Raw genomic sequence first — 18,011 nt, forward strand, 5'->3', positions numbered from 1 at the left:
GGGCAGTGTGCCCTTACCGGCTCGGAGTCCTGATTACTCTACTGTTGTTGTTGTTGTTGTTGTTGTTGTGTGAGAGATGACGGAGTCTCTGCTGATGCAGATCTGCTCTCTGGGAGTTCTGCTCTAATCGCCTCGTGCTCTCTCCCTCTCCTGTTTCTCTTCATTACTCCCTAACATGCTCTGAATAACTTTCCTGCCGCCTTAAACGATGCCTTAGCAGTCAGCTCTGTAATTGAAATCAATTTGTACAATTACGTCTGGGCTGATTTCCTCCGTTGACCTTTCAGTCTGAGTGATTGACCCCCGGTGACCTTTGTTAACAGTCGGAAAAGGTCGCTCTGTGTTGCAGTGCTGTTTTCAGCACCTTTTTTCCCTACGATGTAGATGCTGCATTCTGGGGTCGAGAGAGAGAGTGACGGAGTGAGACGGCGTGCGAGTGAAAGAGAGAGAGACGGAGTGAGACGGCGTGCGAGTGAAAGAGAGAGAGAGACGGAGCGAGGGTGAAAGAGAGAGAGAGAGCGAGAGAGACAGAGCGAGAGTGAAAGAGAGAGAGAGACAGAGCAAGAATGAAAGAGAGAGAGAGAGACAGAGCGAGAGTGAAAGAGAGAGAGACAGAGCGAGAGTGAAAGAGAGAGAGACAGAGCGAGAGTGAAAGAGAGAGAGACAGAGCGAGAGTGAAAGAGAGAGAGACAGAGCGAGAGTGAAAGAGAGAGAGACAGAGCGAGAGTGAAAGAGAGAGAGACGGAGTGCGAGGGAAAGAGAGAGAGACGGAGCGAGAGTGAAAGAGAGAGAGACGGAGCGAGAGTGAGAGAGAGAGACGGAGCGAGAGTGAGAGAGAGAGACGGAGCGAGAGTGAGAGAGAGAGAGAGACGGAGCGAGAGTGAAAGAGAGAGAGACGGAGCGAGAGTGAAAGAGAGAGAGACGGAGCGAGAGTGAAAGAGAGAGAGACGGAGCGAGAGTGAAAGAGAGAGAGACGGAGCGAGAGTGAAAGAGAGAGAGACGGAGCGAGAGTGAAAGAGAGAGAGACGGAGCGAGAGTGAAAGAGAGAGAGACGGAGCGAGAGTGAAAGAGAGAGACGGAGCGTGAGAGTGAGAGAGAGAGACGGAGCGTGAGAGTGAGAGAGAGAGAGACTGAGCGTGAGAGTGAGAGAGAGAGAGACTGAGCGTGAGAGTGAGAGAGAGAGAGACGGAGCGTGAGAGTGAAAGAGAGAGAGAGAGAGCGAGAGTGAAAGAGAGAGTGAGAGTGAAAGAGAGAGAGAGAGAGACGGAGCGTGAGAGTGAAAGAGAGAGAGAGACAGAGTGAAAGTGAGAGAGAGGGAACGATGGTCTGTTGTGTGGTTCTGAACGAAGCTGTAAGTATTCCGACAGCGTCACCGAGATTGAAAACAGACACTTCTTAAACGCTACGGTGACATTTTCTTCTAGCACTTCTCCTCTATAACATACATCCTCCATCACTGACTGTACTTCCAGCCTCAATCTTTCTGTTAATACACTTGACATAAACACACACCATAATTAATGCTTTGTTATTGAGCTTTGGGTAAGGAAGTGTTTACTTTTGGAAGGAGGTTCAGTATCAGTACATCGCAGCATTCATGTGGTAAAAGCTTCTGAAACATGGAGGACTTTAGGACTGAGGAGTTTAGGCTTTCATGGTCACATGATGAGCTACTTTTTTTTTATTTATCAACTTTGTGAGAGGAAAAAAAGCCAAGCTGTGAGAGCGACTGTTTAAGTGTTTTAAAACGGTTTACTGTTCTGTTCATTATAAGTATAAATTGTTAAACTTAATGAAATTTACAAACAGTTCTGATGTGAGAGGAATAAACACTGGGCTTCTTGAAGCGCTTTATTCCTTACATCCTGAGCATCGTCTGAATGATGACTGAAGTTTGTGTAGTCTTTTTATAATTATAATAATAATAATAATAATTAATTATTATTATTATTATTATTATTATTATTATTATTATTATTATTATTATTATTATAGTAATAACAATAACACAATAATATGATATTAACATCATAATAATATAGTAGTAATAATAATAAAAAAATAACAATAATACAACTATAATAATCATAAGAATATATTAATAACAATATTAATAATATAATAATAATAATAACAATATTAATAATATAATAATAATACTAATAATAAAAACAATACTACTACTACTGATAATAATAATAATAATAATAAAAATAATCATAATTTACCTTTTAAGGCAGAAGTGTATTTCAGTTGTCATTAAAAAAACGATGAATAACGTGATGCTAACTTTTTTGTGAGATAGTAACATTTTTGCTACAGTCACAATCCCACTTTCCTGAAGTCTGTGATACATTTTTCATCTACATTTCACGCAGCAGACGCTTTTATCCGAAATGACTGCAGCGAGAGCACAATTCAGCCTGATTCGAGCCTGACTATGTATTATAGGCTGCGTTTTTGACACGAAGCCGCTAAACTGACATGAAAGACAGATTTTTACTGTCGAGCTCTAATGTATTCTGGATATCTGAGCTGAAGGACACAATAAAGGAAATGCAGCTGACTACAATACAGCGTTCAGTTATCGTCAGCGTCTCAGTTGTGTCAGTTTTATCTTTTTGAATTGCATGTAATGTTTCACACACAGGTACGCATGGTCATGTTGGTGCAAATCCAGTCGATGTCCTTACCAGTGCTTCAAGTTGGCTAATCTATAGAATGATCTAAGGAGCTGATTGAGACCAGAATCAGTATCAGCTTTATTGCCAAAGTACTGTGGGTTTTACATGTGCAAGGAATTTGCACTGGTGCATCGAATAACCAAAGAATTTTCAAAATGTAAGAATTATGAGCAAGAAGAAATATGAACTGTGTGACATTGCAGAATTAATCGATGAAAAGTGAACCAGAGCGACGATTAAATTACACATGCTACGTTCAGTGCAGATGGAAATGTTAACTGTACATTAACTGTACATTAATGGACCAGTGCAGGGCTCGCGGTTTGAGGTAGGAAGGTAAGACGCACCCCATGTTTATATCTTACGGATGTGTCCGAGGTTAAAGGAATAACAGGTGAGAAAGCATGAGGGTTTAAAGAGTGGAGAAGGATATAGAGTACCTAGATTAAAAGGTTTAAACGAACAGTCATTCTGCTCCTTAATGAGAGGGAGTGTGTGTGTGTGTGTGTGTGTGTGTGTATGTGTGTGGGGGTTAGGGGTGTCTGTGTGGCAGCCTGGGTGTGTGTACCAGCACTAGCTTTATTGATTTCTGTGCTGAGCCCATAATCGAGCTTCTCTTGTCTGTCTGACAGTTGAGTGTCTATCTGCTTTGTTTGATTCAATTAGGGACTGATGTTGCTAATCCTCCTCTTACATACGCATACACGCACGTGTGCGTACACACACACACACACACACACACACACACACACACACACATACACACACACACACACACACACGACACACAAAGACAGCCGGAGAGATTCACATTCTAAACATAAGGGATTTGAACAAGTCGATAAAGACGAGGTCGAGCATGCTTTCCTTCTCTCCTTTTCTATTAGGGGGGGGGTCCCAGCGGTGTGATGCTGGAGTTTTTACTGTTTTTACACTCATTTTACTTTCCATAGGTTTTTTGGAAATGCAGGCATGTGTTAAAGGGTCTCATAATGAAACAAGTTCAAGTTTTTTTCTTTTTTCACTACATTTTTGTGTGTGCGTGCGCGCTTGCATGTGTGCTGGTGCGTGTGTGTGCGCGTGCATTTTGTCTTCACTCTGCAGTTGTGCTTTATGATACTTATGGGATTTTTGTGTTCTTTCTCTTGTAGATCCTGATCAACTCAGTGAGTTCCAACAGACCAGCGCTGCTGTATGAGAACGTGGTGGTTGGGGAGGGCAGCTCCATCCTGAGAGACCTGCTCTTTAGCCCTGACCAACACTACATTTACACACTCACCGACAGACAGGTAACACTCACTCACACACACACACTCGCACACACATGCAACACCTACATCTGGTCAATTCATAGCCAATTCATTGCCTCTGGCAGACCTGTGTGTGTGTGTGCGCATCTGTTCGTGTGTGTGTGTGCGCATCTGTTCGTGTGTGTGCTTCTGTTTGTGTGCGTTGTGTGTGCAGGCGTACTCATTATTGGTTAAAATCCGCCAGTTCTTTGAAGCCCCCCATCAGGCTTCTTTAGTGAACAGGCCTCATTAATGTGTGTCTGTATCTGTATTTATGTGAATGTGTGGTTAACCAAGTCATTTCCTTTTTGCCCAAAGCATAACCTAATTTACACAAGCACAGATGTACACACACACACACACACACACACACACACACACACACACACACACACGAGCACATGCACAGTTTGCAGTGGAGGAGCAGAGAACACTGTAGACATGCTCTGTACATTAAGTGTTATCTGCGCTGAAGTGTTATTGGGACAGGAAAGTGAACACACATTCTTACTGTCCATGTGAAGAGCTTCTAATGATCAAATTATTAATGCAGGACCCGAACCTTACCTTATTGTATCTTCACTAACCAGAGAGAAATGTTAGAATCATAATCTTCTAATAATTATAATAATTATACAATAATGAATTATAATACTTCTAATAGATATTTTATGTAATATAATAACTATAATAATTATAATTAATTAGATAAGATATTTTATATAATATATAACCATTCGGAAGCTTGTGAGTTTGAATCCCAGGTCTAATAAGCATCTACTGCTGGACTCTTGATCAAGGCCCTTAATCCTTGCTCAAGAGCAAAATCTTTTTTGCATATAAGAAAAAAAATGAGGATGAAAAATGTAAGCTCTGGATAACATTTATTTATTTATTTATTTATTTATTTCATTTTATTTTTTATGTCCTCATGGGGACCGGCCGAATGTTCTTACAAGGTCAAAACCTTTTCCTGTGAAGTCAGTTGGTTCCTATCAAGCTATAAACACACACACACACACACACACACACACACACACACACACACACACACACACACCTTTGAACACCTTTGAAATGCATATATACATTTCATTTCTGTGCATGTATACTTCAGCTGTGTGTGTGTGTGCACGTGTGTGTGTGTGCGCGCACGTGTGTGTGTTTGGGTGGGTGGGTTTATAGTAAAATGCCTGTGTTTGTTCAGGCTGTCAAATTATTTAAGAACTGCATTCATATTTTAATTGCTTTAAAGATGGATTATTTAAACGCTTTCTACTATTAATGAGCTTGTAGTTCTTTCCTGCTGCCAAGTGTGTGAACATAAGCAGTAGGGCTATTATACACCATGCCTTCCGGATTTATTGGCACCCTTTATTTTAGACAGTCGAGTTTGTTCATTTTTATAATCACTGTACACAATAACTCCACATTTCCACTCATACGATCAGAGAAACTATTTGTCTTACAGCCTCAGGCGTGCGTGTGGCGGGTGGACAAACCTTTCATAGGGTGTAAGATTTTAACCGTAGTCTTGATGCTCACCTCTTCATTACACGTTTAAGCAGAGATCATGAAGCAGGAGCATCTCATCATATCTCATGTTTGACATTTATGTCCATTATTGTGCATGGCATGATATTTACATGCTCTTTATGCTGCCTATCACTTCCTACCACACCACCAACACTGCTCATCACTCAGGGCTAACCTACGCTTTAAACCTGTCAACCTCTCCAATATTTCATGCTCCTAATCTGTATACAAGTCTCAGTCTGTACATAACATGGAGACTTGTATATAATATATAAAATATATTTTTGTTTGTTTATTTAGTTATATAGAAAGATAGAACGTATATAAGAATGATATAGTTCTTCTTGGCTAGTTTATTGTGTCTTAAACCTCCGTGTTGCTCTTGACGATTCTTTTGAGGATTGAGGTTCACAACAGAGAGTAAAGTTCAAGGCACTGTTTGCACAATGGAAACTTTAACAGAACATGAAAATCAGCAGCTTCTACAATTGAATGTGGGAAATCACCAGCATACAATAAATATCACTTTTTGGGAAACATACTTGTTTTTTTTTTCCTTCCCTCACTCCCATTTTCTCATCCAATTTGGTCATCTGTCAATTCCCACCCACCCACCAGCCAGCCAGCACTCTGGCAGCCGCCAACCACGGATGATGCAGCCTGATGCATGCTTCCTCCAAGACATGTGAAGCCAAGCTTTGCATCTTTCATCATGCTGCTTCACAGTGCAGTGCAACTCTCCTAGAGGAAAGTGTTATCTACCCTCTTCTGCATACACAACCTCACAGATCCTCTGTGATTTGCTCCCATCCCTCCCACTTAGAGAGCATCGGCAAATTTCGGGGTGAATGCTTTTCTTTGCACCAGTCTGATCCGCGCACTTGGTTTTTATATTTAATTTGTTTGGGAAATGATACATCAACAAGCTACTTAGGTGCATTTAACTATAGTCAGCTTCAAAATAACTGGTACAATAGATGAAGATGGTTTAAAAATGTAGAGCATGTTCCTTTGAGTGTTGTTAGGAAATGCTACATGGCCCTCCGTGTTGTTCTGTTGAAATACTGTTAGTGCTGGTCTCAAATTCCTTAGTCATTCCTCAACAAGAGGAAGATTAGAGAATACGCCAATAATTATAGACAGAAGTGTGTTACATCAGGCAATGAGTGTTTTATACAAAAGTCAGCAACAGATCGAAAATGCATCTGGACTGATTGTCCGTCCGTCCGTCCAGTTTCTGTATGGTTTATCCTACACAGGGTCACTGGGAGTCTGGAGTCTGTCCCAGATGACTTGAGGCACAAGGCAGGGGAACGCCCTGGCTGGGATGCCAGCTCCTTGCAGTAAGGCAATAAAACAACAGGATATTTGCAGAAGCTTTTGGGGTCACAGAGGTGACTATACATTAACTCCATGTAAATAAACCTGGAAGGTGTGCCGGAGGAAACCTCTTCTTTTATATTCTCAAAAGTAAGGACTTTACTTCATGCTACTGGGACTAGGTTCTCTGGTCCGATTTGACAAAAATAAAGCTTTTTGGCAAGAAATAGTCCTCATGAAATACCAGGAGATATGTTAAAATGAAAATTTGGCTGCTTCTGCCAAGAAGCTACAACTGGGTCATGGTTGGATCTTGTAGCAGGACAGGGATTTAAAAAATGCACATAAAATGGTTCAGTGGCTACAGAATGAGGCATTTGACATGGCCATGCCGATCCCCTGACCTACACCTCATTGAAATACTGTGGGGTGAGATGGAGAGGAGAGTCCACAAGAGAGGACCCGGGACTCTGGAGAGATCGCATATCGAGGAGCTCCGAGTTCCCTTGTCCTGTATATTATTTCATCGAGCATTATGCAAGCAGACTCTACTGTTATGTCGGGAAAGAGGAGTTATAGAAATGACTAAGTGTAGGAGTGTGAATGAGGGTAGCACCTGTGGTTTTGTTAAGCATAGAGTAAATTCTGATTTTTTGAACTGTGTCAAATTAATCTTACCAGCTGAACTAGAGTTCAAATGCCAAAGATGCTGAGGACAGGATTCCAAGAGAGCAAAAACCATCCTTCTCTGGGTGGGAGTGAAGCCATGCTCTTTCTTCCCCGTCAATCACAGTGCATTTGTGAGCTCATGTATGTGGAAAGAGGAAGATTATTATTATTATTATTATTATTATTATTATTATTATTATTATTATTATTATTATTATTATTATTATTATATTTTTATTGGGGGGGTGTTAAGTAAGGGTGCCAATAATTCTGTATCTGCCTGAATATTCTCAGACATCATATTATATAACGTTATATGCCTAAAGTACAACATGAGCGATTAAACCAGAAGCTATTTTTCTGCCTTTGAAATTGTGCATATGATAAAAATATGAGCATTGAAACAGTGACTGTGTCTGACAGCACTCATGTGTACATTAAATCCTGATCCCCCCCCCCACCCCCCCACCCCGTCTTCATGCTCTGCTAATTGTGCAGTATTAATATTCATCGAGGCCCCGTTGGCCTTTGCTCTGTTTTTCTCCTCTTCTAATCAAAGGGGATCACACTGCAAACACTCTGCTCATGCATGCCAATGTGAACCACACACACACACACACGCACACATGTAGAATGGTCCTTTTTGTGCTGAAAATCACATGTTTCTGTATTTTGGGAGATCACACACACACACACACACACACACACACACACACACACACACACACTTTCAGCTGCTGCACGTTGAGCTGAGATGGTAATGAGGTGATAAGTAGGTGATGATTAAGAATATAGATGGAGATATATATTTTTATATTTATATATATCTATGGTCACACAGATCTGTCATGCTTTCAGTTGTAGGCATTTTTGGGGCGTGATTATTTGGGTTCTGTTCATCTGCAAGAAGGCTCATGTTATACACACACACACACACACACACACACACCTGGAGCATAGCCAAGCTCATTAGCATACTTGGCCTGAAACTGTCACTGTGCATGTGAACACTCCGCTGTGTATGTACACCCTGCTCCCCCAGCACACACACACACACACACACACACACACACACACACACACACACACACACACACACACACACACACAATGGCCTTCTGCATTCTAAGTACACTGAACCTTCTTGGTATCAGTCTGCCGTGTGTGTGTGTGTGTGTGTGCGCGCGCTATCAAGTTGTAGATTTGGGATGATAAGTGGAGTGGAGGGCCTCGGTATTGAAACACTCAATCACATTTAGAGTTCTTATTCATTCTCTACCATTCAGCCCACTTCACCCCACACACACCTTGTAATACTAGCCTTTTGATTAACATGGTAGTATAACCTTTTCTGACTGATGATGTATACACATGTAAATGGTCACTGTATTTGGCTCAAAGCTCATATACAAATACACACACACACACACACACACACACACACACACACACACAGACAGTATTGACTTTCTCAGCAGGAGATATGGTCATTGTCATGTTAATCTTAACTGACTTGGCCTTAGAAAGCTCTGGAGAACTGAAAAGCCAGATGGCAGATATATTCGTGCAATGGTCATTAAACAGACACACACACACACACACACACACACACACACACACACACACACACACACACACACACACACACACACACCACAGCATATGTGTGATGTGAACAGTGCTACAGTGCTAGTCTTTATTGATGTCATTTCTGTTTATTGACCCATTTAACAGCCTTTTTCCTCTTGCTTTCTTCTTTTCTCTCGTGTCCCTTTACCTCCTGCTGCATCTCACGTCTGACCTTCATCACCCACAGCCAAATGACCAATTAATATTAATACAGACGATACATAATACATATGATCATATCAATATTAACATTAAATGACCAAAAGCCTGAGGGATATATTTCCCCTTTTCATGGCTCAAATAAATAACAAACAATCAATAGATATTAGCTTCAGTAATCACCCCCTCACTGTGTTTATTCTTCTTCTGGGAGAAAATGATGGACTGCTCCCTCAGGAATACGAGCACTTTGGATTGATGAGACAAAGAGAGAAATTCACTTTTTTTTTTCTTTTTTTAAACTCCATCGTTTTTGCTTTCCCACTCTCTTTATCTACTTCTCTTTCCTCTGCGCCTTTTTCTTTCATTGGGAGCATAATGGAAATGCCAGCGTTTGGAGTCGTCGAGCGGCTCGCTCCTCAAAAACTCCATTTAGAGGAGTGACAGAGTAATTTAGCGCTGGCCTCGTGTTCTGCAGCAGTTAATTAAAGCGAACCTGATGGGCCGATCTCACCAGGGCCCCCGAGCTCCCCGGCCAGGCTGGAGATAGCGCAGATCAGATTACAGCAAATCAGACGTGCGTCTGAAATCACAAATTCAGGCAAATCCAATGATGCAGCACTTACCAGATTTAATTTATTACAGTAGATATCTGTTATCGACAGAGGAGAACAAAAACACACCCAATTATGATAATGTGGCGTATGAAAACTTTTTCGTGCAAGCTGAGCAGGAAATAGAAGCAACGTGATTTCTGAACATTCTCCATGATCCTGTATTCTCCTGAACCCAGCAGGGGAAAGTACACGGCAAAGTCTGATAGACTCTAAGTAACAGATACACGTACCAGTTCACAATGCTGCGTCTCACTCCTAAGAACAATTCGTATTGATTTTAATAACCGTATTTGTTGTCGAACACGATGGCCGCATTTTGTGGCACATAATCCATAAGAGTTTATGAAGATTCTTGAGCGCTGTGGTTTGGGAAGCTCTCTACAGTACAGCTTTAATGCATTGTAATGAAATGAATTAGATAGCGTTATGTTTATTAGCACTGGATGCACAGGAAGCGTGTAATGTTGCTGTAAGTACAGACAGATTTATTCAGAGTAAAGCGCTAACGTTTAAATGTAGGCAATATGACAGCAGTCACATAATGACAAATTATCACAGCACGCTGTTCTGAAAGCTCTCCAGCATTGTCTGAAACTCTTCCACAAACAAGATTTAGACAAATTAAAGTAGTTCTGTTCGAACGGTTGTGTTCGGATGCCACGATTTTTCTTCCAATCTCAACCAATTCATTCCGACATCAGAATCCGATTAAGCCGCGTACACACACCATCAGCTTAAAAGCCGTGATGCGTATAACACCAGACGAATATATACGTGTAGAAAGGAGCGCGTTTATATCAGTGTCAGTGTTGTAATGATAAACAGCCCCCAGGTGGTCTAGCGACAGGATCCGGCGCTCTCGTTGCCACGGCTTGGGTTCGACTCCGTCATCCAACCAAAAGAAGAAAGTGGTGTAATGATGAATAGCTCGAGTCGTGTCAGAGTGATGTTAGAGCGCTTGGAAATGAAAGTCTCAAGTGAAACTTACTGAAAATGCCCTCATCAAGCACGAGTCTAGAAGAATTACCCATGTGCTGCAACAATCCTTTTCATATATATATATATACAAACACATCTTCTTCTTTTGTCTTACCTGGACTTAACAGGTTCTAATCCACTTCTAAATCTGCAGGCAGAGAAGGAACATATGCAAAGATCCAGATGAGTTTGCATAGTAATTATTCTTCTATTTAACAGGTTGTTAAACTGATTACCCAGCTTGTTTGATCAGAGACAGAGTTCATTCAGTCTGGCCTTTTTTTTTTTTTTTCCTTTTTATGTAATGTGATTATTAACATATTAGGTTGCATGTAAATGTAGATGCTGCAGGGAAGAAGAAGAAAAAAAAAGTGGTGTTTAGTTTGGTTAAATAATATTACGTTCCTCAATGGAACATAGATTCATTGTTACATTTCCTTACATGTCCTGCTGTGTATGGTTATAAAATCTGGATGTTGGTGCTGATTGGAATTAGATCTATAGTGGTACATTTCAGACCTAAAGCCCGTATGATCTGTTGTAGCACCAGCGTGGTTGTGTTTGAGTCTCAGCTCAGGTGTGAGCTCAGAACTCAGCATTCGGTTTTATTCGGGGCTTTGAAAATGTGCGCTCGGATCCTGTTAGATGTACAAAAACTAATCATGTTCGTGTTGCTCAGTTCACTCACTTGGAACCGATGTATGCATTTGAATTAAGTAAATTCAACAAGCTTTTTTTTTTTTTTTTTTTAATATTCCAGTGGGTGGAATTAAAATGGCATGGAAACAAAGAGCTGATGAAATGTTCAATCATTTGGTCATTACCAGTTTTAAATCTTGTAAGCTCTAACTTCAGCCCGACTGAAATCGTTTACTGGAAGCTGCTGTTTTATCCAAGACCCATCACACATTAGATTCAACATTCAGATCTCCATTATACTGAGGATTTTAGGTGTTTTTTCCCCCCAAATCAGTTTGCATTGATGATGTATTACTAATTTAATTGTGCTATTGTCAGACAGCTAGACTATATACCAACATGATTCTCCTCAGGTAAAAGGCAAATAAAGTTGAAGCAACTTAATATTCAAGGCTTAAATAACACAAAGGCACTATTCAGCTTAGAACATGAGCTTGTGAGTACAAGGCAAATGTCTTACTTCAAAAAACGACCGAATTGTTAGCTTAGTTTTAATTAGTTTACACAAGATCGAGAGAGACTAAAGCCGAGTCCCAAATAGCGTGCTACAATCTTGCACTACACACTGTACTCTAGTGTCTGTGCTAGACTAGTGCTGAAGGTGTTGGACTATCAGTCTGTAGGCTGTGAGCTCAAATCCATCAGCTCCACCATTCTACTGCCGCTGGGCCCCTGAGCAGGGCCCGGTCTTAACCCTCAAATACTCAGCAGTATAAAATACCTTAATAAACAAAAAAGTATGTCGCTTTGGATAAAAGCGTCTGCCAAATGCTGTGAATGTAAAGAACTAGTGTATGAAGTTTAGAAGGGAAGAGTTTCATCTTAGATGGAAGGATAAGCCGTTTCCCAGTTGATGGTAAATGAGGTCAAACACACGTAACGCGTGTTTCTAGCTTTAGTAGAACACACCGAATTTTTTTATTTTAAATAATGCTGAAAAATAAATTCCACCATCTGAACTTTAAAAACATTAAGACTCTGGTCCAAGGGATTGTCATCAGCCATGTTAAATGCTTTCTCCTCCAGTTTCAGTGCCCCATGTGTGTGGGTGTGTTTAGGGGTAGGTTAGGGGTGTGTGTGTTGTGTGTGTGTGAGTTAGGGGGGTGTGTGTGTGTGTGTGTGTGTGTGTGTGAGTTAGGGGTGTGTGTGTGTGTGTGTGTGTGAGTTAGGGGTGTGTGTGTGTGAGTTAGGTGTGTGCGTGTGGGTTAGTTGTGTGTGTGAGTTAGGGGTGTGTGTGTGTGAGTTAGGTGTGTGTGTGGGTTAGTTGTGTGTGTGAGTTAGGGATGTGTGTGTGTGAGTTAGGTGTGTGTGTGTGGGTTAGTTGTGTGTGTGAGTTAGGGGTGTGTGTGTGTGAGTTAGGTGTGTGCGTGTGGGTTAGTTGTGTGTGTGAGTTAGGGGTGTGTGTGTGTGAGTTAGGTGTGTGTGTGTGGGTTAGTTGTGTGTGTGAGTTAGGGATGTGTGTTTGTGTGAGTTAGGGGTGTGGGGGGGGGCACCTGATGAACAGATAGGAGGAGAGATTTGAGTCTCTTGTACATAACCCTAGGTTAGAGGAGAACTGGTATATACGGTGTTGACTTGAACTGATTTACTATCCATCAGTGCTGTTGGATCTCAGCTGGGTCTGGGACACGCTGTGGTCTGTGAATTTAGTGATTTTTATTCTTCATATTTCCCACCATTATCAAAATTCTTACAATGTATCATCCATGTCTTCTAGTTATTAGCAGGTTCTACTGCTCCCTTCATTTTAATCCTGAATAAATCCCTAAACAAGCCACTTGATTAGTAACTTGAATCGAATCATTATTTTAATTAAATGTGTTCTGTTGAAGGAATTTAACTTAGGGAATAAAAACACTCCGGCTCTAATAATGTTCAATATTATTGCACACGTTTGAACGACTCATAAATGAAGTTTGTACTGGAATTGGTGTCAGAGTTAAAGGCATCTGTGTCTATAAATGTTTTTTGACGGCATGTCACTCACTTGTGAGTTTATTCTCAGGAAAGACCCCGGGTACATAGAGGGCATTCAGTCCTGAAACTATTACCAGTTTTACTGATCTGGAGTCGGAGTGTTGATTGCCGTTTCATTCAGTTCTGTTTTATGTGTATAACGTGTTTAACAATGCACCTCGTCACCAAAGCCACTTTATTTCATACGCTACTCTACTTTGCACAACTGTTGTCACTTTATACAATCTCACTTTTACTTTTATCTTATTCTATTTCTTTTCTTTTTATTTAAGTCCCTGTTTTTAGCCCTATTGTTAGATTTTGTTTTTTTCATATATAAAACAGTTGTGCATGAGACCAAAAAAAAGGATAGAAATGTGTAATGTATCCTAAAGGATGAGGTAAAACTGACTGTGGTGAGGAAAGAGACCTTGTGAGGACTCAGAAGGGAACCTCATCTGGGTGACACTGAATAGTGTGCTTTCAAAACTTTTATTTTCTATACCCGTGTACATCATGATCCAAAAAGTCCAACTGTGTAAGCAGGAAACTTAGGAATCATAGTTCTAACCTGAAACCTGTATTGTTGATGTTTACATTTTGCTTTCATTATTCTACCACCACATAAATGGACAGTGTGTGTGTTTGTCTCTCTGTTTGGTCTTTGCCTGTCCTGCTACTTGGCAGCAGTTGGGATCAAGGTGTGTGTGTTTGTGTGTGTGTGTGTGTGTGTGTGTGTGTGTGTGTGCGCGCGCGCGCTTGTGCTTGCCTTTGTGTTCTTCTGGGTCTAAATGTTTTACCATTCTCTTACCGGTTTGAGTTTATTGCCAGAGCAATCCTGCACAGCCGACTCTTTTATAGTGGAGAACACACAAACACAAGCGTGTAACACAAGCAGCTGGTGAAAGCATTAAAGATCGCAGAGGAAAAGGTCAGACACTCAGGCTGCACATCACTGACATGCAGATATGACAGATTTCACTCAGCTGGCTTTGGCGTGCCTGAGCAGTAGCAGGACAGGGAGATCAGTAACAGTTATAGACACTGCAGACTGAAGCACATGAGGTTACAGGTGCTGGGGTGGACCAGTTGACACACACTTACATGCATGATGCTATTCATCACAGTATGTACTGTATTGTGCTGACTGAGTGTGTGCGATATTTTACAGTTATCTTACACCACAATGCTGTAGATCAGGTGGTGTTTCTTCTCCAGTTTCTGTTGCAGAATAATACACATCTGTAGTGGATCTAATACGTCATATGTGGATGGACAAAGTTTGAAGGACAAACTGTATAGTTACTATCTAATGTAGTATAAGGCTAATCGCTGATGTAACAAGGTTTTCTGTAAGGAGATGCTAACGCCTACAGAAGGAGTCTCCAACGTCAGCATTTATTTACAACTACTGTATAACAGAATGTTTTCCACCATGGGACAGACTTTAGGACTTGAGGGCTTTGTGCTTGCCCTTTATTTTGTTATAATAAAGAGAAGTGGGTGATAGATTGAAAATGTCTAGCAAGCGCTAACAGGAGCGTGCGTTGTTCCACAGACGTTCCATTACGGTAACTCGAATTATAAATGCTTCAAATTTATAAATGCTGTGCATATCATAATCCATGAGGAATTGCTGTGGTAAAAGCGGAATAAAACCCTGAAGACTCTGTTGTTTGGATTATTGGAAAAAAGCCATCTGTTTGATTTAAGTTGCGTTTAGTGTCAGATTTCAAGAAGAAATGTTAATACTAGTTATTATGTTACTCGCTTGTCCTGTTTTTTCTGTCTACAGTTAAAGAAATATGGAAAAAAAAACCTAAAAAAAAATCCTGCAATGAGAATCTTTAGTTTTGCTTCACTCCCTGTTGGTTTCTTCATCTATATTGTTTGTGTAGATAAGCAAAATTGATTTCGGTAGGAAATTTGATTGCAGGATGTTTAGGTACAGATGTGACAGATGAAAGCCTGAAGGAGATGAGAGATGTTTTTGAAGGTGCGTGCGCATGCGTGTGTGTGTGTGTGTGTGTGTGTGTGTGTGTGTGCGCGCGCGACGGGTCCATTATCAGGCGATGTTTGATGTCTGTCATGTTACTTGACTTCATTTGGCTCCTGTCACGAGTGTCACATTGATTTCTGGCACTCGCAAAGCAGAAGATTATGAAACGGTTAGATTTCCCAACGTCAGGAATTTGTGTAGGGGTGTGTGTGTGTGTGTGTGTGTGAAGGAGACGGAGAGGGGGACAGACGGTGATGGCATTCCAGATTTGACTGTCATGTAACCAGGAAGCTGGTTGTACAGCTCTTTCAGGCAGAGCATGGCTACGAGAGCTTAGTGACGGTTAACACACGACACACTCGCACTGCCTCTCGAATGCATACCTGATCACTTTCCATCCTGAACCTGCAGTTCCTGTGAACCCATCTGTTCTCTCTTCAGTCTCTCTGTCTGTCTCTCTCTGTATCTCCCTCCCTCCGTTCTGACTCAACTGTGTCTGTAGCCATTCATTCTCTGGCCGACTTCCAACTCCTCTCTCTCGCCCAGTTTCTCTCAAGCTGTGCGTGCACACGTATGTGTGCGCGAGCGTGAGTGCGTGCGTGAGTGCGCGCGTGTGTGTGTGTGTGTGTGTGTGTGTGTGTGTGTACACCCGTACTGACCTAAAGGGATGGAGTTTAGTGTTTTGCAGTTGGATTAAAAGGATTCTCTTTCCCACCACACACACTGTGTTCAAACTGGCCTCGGGATTCAATGCAATAACGTCTCTTGCACTCAGCTTGCCCATCTTTTATTAGACCTCTCAGTTTTTTTCCCCTCTCTGGCGCCTTTTTATACTTTTTTTCGTGATGAAGTTTACTTCTTTTGGGAGGGTCGGCAGGAATTTATTTTGGTTCCCTTTTCCTGCCAGGTTTATCCACATCACAGGGTTTTAGCCTTGGTGCTGGAGGACCGAGTGTTTTCCCTTGCGCTCTACCATGAACACTGCAACTCAGCAACAGCTGTTAATTAGCTGATTAGTTAAAGCAAGTGTATTAGTGCAGGGGAAATACTAACCAGCGTGGGAACCTGTGCTCTTGGTGAACTTTTAAATCACATTAAAAACAGTAAATGTCGCATGTGTGAGCTCAGTAAAAGCAGTAGGTTAGGCTGTGGAGGTCAGGGGAGAAAAAGTCACTAACTTTTTTACTTTATTATTACTTTTTCTTTTCAGATTCTAATAATGCTACTGGAATTCTGAGTATCAGTGAGGATCTATTCCCAACTTAAAACATTTTTCTTTAGAAAATACTTATGATTTTTTTTTTTTTAAAGGTGGATTATTTAAGATTTGATGGTGGAAGAAGGTGCCAAATGATAGATACTACCCCGTCCCCTTTTAAAATAAATAAATTATTAAATAATAAATAAAAAGGCCAGATTTATTGTTTTTCATTCCAACTTGATCCTTTTTTCCCTTCAATATCTGATCCATCAGTATTGTATTTTTAAAATGTATTTATTTTCTTTTTTGTCTGAATTTTTATTTTTGTATTTATTTATTGAAGTATTGAATGTTTTTATTATTATTAAACATTATATATAGTGTGTATGTGTGTGTGTGTATGTGTGTGTGTGTATATATATATATATATATATATATATATAAAATATGTATGTATTCCTGCACATAGAAAAAAAACATGGTTCGGAATGGTACCGAAAATCCGGTATCATCCTGCACTTACAACTTCCGGAAACACGCATTTCTTTGGAACACGTTCTCCTGTAGGCTGTCAGCCAGATTAGGTTCACCATGGTAACTGTCAGAAAGCCCAGCAGGTCATGAGAAGCAGGGACACTCCTTCACATATGCACACAGTCACACCTGCGATATCGACACACACACGTGCGCGCACACACACGTGCAGGCAGGAACAAATGTGACACGCACACCCCAGTGCACACAGACAAATGAACGAGCCCCATGGAGCCTCGAGCTGTTCTTACGTCACCTAATTGCTGTCTGTGGGCACGTATAGCGAGAAACCAGTGTATGGAACAGCGTTTACTTAAATGACCTTAATGAGTGTAATATTTCTTTCTCTGCGTCTAGGTGAAGCGTGTTCCTGTAGAGAGCTGTGATCAGTACACTACATGCTCCGAGTGTCTGGGCTCCAGAGATCCTCACTGTGGCTGGTGTGTCCTGCTCAACGTGTGAGTATATCAGTATCGAATATCATCAAAGCCGTATCCCCAGTGCACTGGCGTATGCCTCCTTGCCAAGAGCGGCCATGCGGTTTGAATGATGCGTTTCTTTGACGTCTCGCTATAAAGGACCATATATGCTGTAACAGGAAGCACGTGGCTTATGATCTTACTGTTGGCATTTCCAAATCATCTGAATCACCAGGGGACCTGGTTTGACTGGGAGTGTTGGATGTGTGTGTGTGTGTGTGTGTGTGTGTGTGTGTGTGTGTGTGTGTGTGTGTGTGTGTGA

General features: G+C 41.2%; 1 protein-coding gene across 1 annotated transcript in view; it reads left to right on the forward strand.

Annotated features, from left to right (window-relative positions):
* The window catches only part of plxna1b (plexin A1b), a 199,802-nt gene that overhangs the window by 108,077 nt on the left and 73,714 nt on the right, over positions 1 to 18,011 (forward strand). Inside the window, exons 4-5 of the mRNA XM_027147335.2 lie at positions 3,836 to 3,973; positions 17,628 to 17,728. Of these exons, the coding sequence (XP_027003136.1) occupies positions 3,836 to 3,973; positions 17,628 to 17,728 (239 nt within the window). The remainder of the gene's footprint in view (positions 1 to 3,835; positions 3,974 to 17,627; positions 17,729 to 18,011) is intronic.

The sequence above is a fragment of the Tachysurus fulvidraco genome, chromosome 5 (assembly GCF_022655615.1).
Source record: "Tachysurus fulvidraco isolate hzauxx_2018 chromosome 5, HZAU_PFXX_2.0, whole genome shotgun sequence".
Taxonomy (NCBI): Eukaryota; Metazoa; Chordata; class Actinopteri; order Siluriformes; family Bagridae; genus Tachysurus; species Tachysurus fulvidraco.